This window comes from Nicotiana tabacum, chromosome 5 (assembly GCF_000715075.1).
Source record: "Nicotiana tabacum cultivar K326 chromosome 5, ASM71507v2, whole genome shotgun sequence".
Classification (NCBI taxonomy): domain Eukaryota; kingdom Viridiplantae; phylum Streptophyta; class Magnoliopsida; order Solanales; family Solanaceae; genus Nicotiana; species Nicotiana tabacum.
In genome coordinates, this window is record NC_134084.1 from 119,924,916 (window position 1) to 119,929,530 (window position 4,615).

The 4,615-nt window shown below is 34.8% G+C and overlaps 2 protein-coding genes across 2 annotated transcripts; both read right to left on the minus strand.

The window, feature by feature from the left end:
* Nucleotides 1-471, minus strand: LOC142180928 (uncharacterized). Its single transcript, XM_075253034.1, has one exon. The coding sequence runs from the start codon at nt 469-471 to the stop codon at nt 1-3; it is 471 nt and encodes a 156-aa protein (XP_075109135.1).
* A 64-nt stretch (nt 472-535) lies between these two features.
* LOC142180929 (uncharacterized) lies at nt 536-2,256 on the minus strand. The gene is made up of 2 exons (XM_075253035.1): nt 1,287-2,256; nt 536-1,245 (listed from the first exon to the last, which is right to left on the minus strand). Exons 1-2 carry the CDS (start codon nt 2,254-2,256, stop codon nt 536-538), a joined length of 1,680 nt encoding a protein of 559 aa, XP_075109136.1.
* Nucleotides 2,257-4,615: the final 2,359 nt, after the last annotated feature.

Genomic DNA, 4,615 nt, shown 5'->3' on the forward strand with positions numbered 1-4,615 from the left:
TCATCGAAGAAAAGCTCTTTCTACCGTTGCAGTAGTGACAGACAATATCAAACTTAACTTCACAAGCAAATAAACAAGTCTCCAAGTCTTGTGCAAATTTGTTTTAACCAATGTCTCTGAAAGATCTCCAAGTCTTTTCAAGTTAGAGAATTCATTGCCCGCCTCTCGCACATAGTCAATATAGATGTCAAGCTCAAAACCAAGATCCTCAAGCATAGAATCAGTAAACACATTTAGATAGTGTGTAGCAAGTTTCATAATCCTGTCTTTATCATAATTTGCAAAAGAATTATTTGGACTCAAACTAGCCATACCAAGAAGTAGATCAGTATTTACTTCATTAAAACGACTATTAAGCTCCGAAAGTTGCAAATCAATAATAGCATAGAAAGCTTCTACACGCAAATGATAAGAATATGTAACACTTGATTTCTTACGCTTTGACTTTCCACGAGCATAATTCATATCCATTTCGGGGATCACAATACCATGCTTGACACAAAATAAAGAGACGTCTTCTAACAAAGAATTCCATCTAGAATCTCTCATATCTTGCAATTGTGTCTTTGCAAAACCAACAAGCTTCATTGCACTTACAATATCTTGATCTTTTTTTTGGCAAAGCCATATTTAAATCATATGTAAGTGCCAATACTTTCAACATCAAATGTAACATATACACAAAGTCATAAGATCTTATGTCATCCACTAGACTTTTTGCCATTGATCTCTCATGATAATTTGAACCCTCAATTGCAAGAACTCCAAGTACATGAGCAACTGATGAGAATAAACTAATAAAATTACGCACTGTCTTAAAATGAGAACCCCACCGAATATCACCTGCCTTTTGAAGTCCAAGTTCTTGATTTAAATCGCTTCCCGTGTGAACTTCACCAAGCACTAGTAGTTCCTCTAATTTTTCTGCTTGATCATCTCGAAGCATCTCCCTACGCTTAAAAGAACCCTCAACAACATTTAAAACATTTGCAAGAATATCAAAAAATTGTTCGGCCTCATAATGTTTTTTTGCAACAGCTACTAGAGTCAACTGCAATTGATGAGCAAAACAATGTATGCAATATGCCGAAGGAGTATCATTAATAATTAAAGTTTTAAGACCATTAATTTCTCCTTGCATGTTACTAGCTCCATCATAACCTTGTCCCCATATTTGAGATTTACTCAATGAATGTTCCAAAAGCAAAGAACAAATTGCTTCTTTTAATGACTTTACGGATGTATCTTTAATATGAACAATGCTAAGGAATCGTCAATAACTTTACCCTCTTTGTTGACATAACACAAAACAAGCGCCATTTGTTCCTTATGAGAGACATCCTTAGACTCATTAACCAATATCCCAAAGTAATCCCCGTTCAAGTCTTCAACAATTGCTTTCAATGTTTCTTTTGCACAAGAACTCACAATGTCTTTTTGTATGCTTGGACAAATCATAATGTCATTTTTTGGAGCATTTTCTAACACAACTTTCTTTATATCATCCTTCTTATCCGCATACCACTTTAAGAGATCTAAGAAGTTGCCTCGTCTTGTAGAAGTTTCACGCTCATCGTGACCTTGAAAAGACATTCCTTCTTTCAAAAGATACCTTGCAACATCAATTGAGGCATTCAAGCGAACCCGATACTCACTTTTAGTTTTCTCGGATTGCTTATCAAAAGATGTTAAAATAGATTGTGCTTGATTCGATAAATCTAGCATCATCTTGAAACACCGATTATGAGCACTATTCACTTCACCCACATGTGCATTAAGCCTTTCTATACCTTTATTCCAAGACCTAAAACCATCTTTTGTAAAACAATCACTTACTTTTTTCCCATATCCTCCAATCTCATTTTTAAACAAGTAACAACATAAGCAAAATGCTGCATCTTCTTTAATACTATATTCTAACCATCCAGAATATGAAGTTTTAAACCATTCCTGATTAAAATGACACAATTTTCCACCAAAATTTGTTTTTGGAAAAATAAAATTGCGAGGCCGACAAGGCCCTCTTTGAATGTAATGTCTTCTCACTCGGTCGCGTAGATTAGGAGGAAATTCTGAAATTTGTTTTCTTTCACCAGGATCAGGTTTAAGAAGATTCGAATCCAATATAATATCTTTGTCTGATGGTTGGGTAGAATTGACGTTGTCATTAATCACTGGACATGAAGGAGAGCTTAGCGAAGGAGAACTAGAAGTAGAACCTGAAGACGTTTGCGGCTTGAAAAATCTCTTGATCATATTGACTCTCACTAAAATTCCGTACAAATCATAAGACACAAATTAATTATTACAGTTTGTACTTGATTTCAACAGATAAAACTTAGAGATCAAGTTGTGTATTGATTTTCATGAAATCACAGAATAATATTGATTAGAATGAGCAAAAATGTAACTTCTTGTTTATTAATTAAAATGAGCAAATTGTACTTCCAAGTTCCAAGTTTCACAGGTCGCTGACTTCCAATAGAATGAGCAAAATGCAAAGAAAGATTCCAATACAATTTTACTACTTGCTTATTATTTTTTATTAAAAAATAAGATCTAGAACCCAACTTCATAAGTTAAAATGTTAAATAAAATATTAATATTTAAAAAAATCCAAAAATAGTAATAAAATTTAAAGTAGATGGTCCCAACCCCAAATCCCAACGAATATTAATACAATACTTTATACTTTTACAACAAGTTGTCATACCAAACCAATGGTTATAAAAAGTTAAGAGATATTATTTCATAAATATAATATAAGAGGAAATAATTTAAAAAAAAAAAAAGATGAAAGAGGAAGAGCACCTGCAATGGAATGATGGATCACTCACTTGTCTTTGATAGGCAACAAAAGAAAAGTTGAGATTTAAGAAGAAAGAATGACGAACAACAGAACCAGTGCAACAGATATTTGAAACCCTAACTTTTCTCTTTAATGTTTGATTTGGGTTTGGGACAAAAAAGCTTTTGGGGAGTTTTTGATTGGGTTGTTTCTTTTTAAGTTGACTTTAGTCATCTATTATTATTGTTATTATTATTATTTTAAAAAAATAGACTGTAGTGGATAGACTGTACTAACTTAACAGTGAGGGAGTGATGTTTTCCCTTACTGTTTCGACTTTCGAGGAAGTACTTCCCAAAAAATCAAAGGATATTATAAAAAGAAGTTACGGAGACTCGAACTCACGTCAGCAGGCATGTGAAGCGGGCCACACCTGGGTTCCCGGACTTACCACTGAACCAGGATTGCATTTTGGAAATGGGTTCCCATATAATAATTGTTATATATTTACAGATTTCTTAGTACAAATACAGGGTCTACAAAAAATGCTACTGGGTTTCCGGGAACCCATACGTATTACTGTAAGTCCGCCCATGCCCTGGAGGAGTAGTGACGAGGGGTTGACATCGTCACCCACTAGTGGTCAAATAATATCAAGTACAGTAAAGAAGTGAACAAATATGAAACAGAGTAAATAAATGAAATAAACAAGTATAAATACGTGGTACAATTCTCCTCCTTACAATAGGCTCGAGCCCTCAATAAGCAAATCCCTCCTCAACCAGAGCATATATATTATATATAGTGGACCTCACCAAAATGGGTCTTTATACTTCAAATCAGGAAGAACTCACAGATACACTGGCTTCGTGTCAAATATTACGCACGATTTCATGAGGATATTTTATAGAAATGTCGAGGCGTACGGCCCGATCCAACATAAGAAAAATAAACTTTGCACTGCGGAGGTTCGAACGGAATGAACCATTGATGCATCTATTAAACTACTGAGGCGAACGACCCGCTCCCATGAGAGTGTGGTACATAAATCCTACCAAGGCGAACGACCCGATCCCATTAGATAAGAAGATTTAACGGGTCCTTGACCTTACTCATGAATAAACATGTGAGTTATAATTTCTTTAACGGAACTTTCAATGAAAAATATATATCGCGAAAACAATTTCATAAGAGGAGTACAATTGTTCCATGACTAATCATGAAACTCGTGAAGTCTCTACAATAGCGAGTCTATCACTCTACGCATGTTTAGTCTCAAGTCATAATACGAAATAAAAGAATTTAAGCAAGCAAAGATAATCCCTATAGTACAAGTATAGCATGGTGTGAACCTAAGTGTACCCGGACAATAACATGAGTCTAACTACTTACAGATCCTCATCACCTCGTATATAAGTAGCCCCCGCAATGCGTTACACATATTAATTATATCACCTAGTGGTACTTCCCCCTTACAGAGTTAGACAAGATACACTGCCTCAATTCGGCCAAATCAATACACAATTTAGCTTTCCTTTATCAATTCACCACCGCTCGCCTCAATCTAGCCAAAGACAACTTAAATACATCATACAATGCAAGAAAAAATAATTCCAATTAACAAAGCTATGATCCTTATACAACTTGCAAAAAGTCAACAAAAGTCAACTTCCTGGGCACGCTCCTCAGAACCCGATAAGATTTATAAAACCCGAATACTCATTCCGATACGAGTTCAACCACACCAAAATTATAAAACTCTGATACCAATTCGTCCTACAAATCATCATTTTACATTTTGAAAGATTTTACAATTTTCCTCAAATT

Excerpts from the sequence above, each read along its gene's own strand:
- LOC142180928 (XM_075253034.1), bottom strand. The coding sequence starts at position 471 with ATGGATATGAATTATGCTCGTGGAAAGTCAAAGCGTAAGAAATCAAGT.
- LOC142180929 (XM_075253035.1), bottom strand. The coding sequence starts at position 2,256 with ATGATCAAGAGATTTTTCAAGCCGCAAACGTCTTCAGGTTCTACTTCT. Across the intron at positions 1,246-1,286 it reads GTGTTATGTCAACAAAGAGG|ATACATCCGTAAAGTCATTA; the intron begins GTAAAGTTATTG and ends TTCATATTAAAG.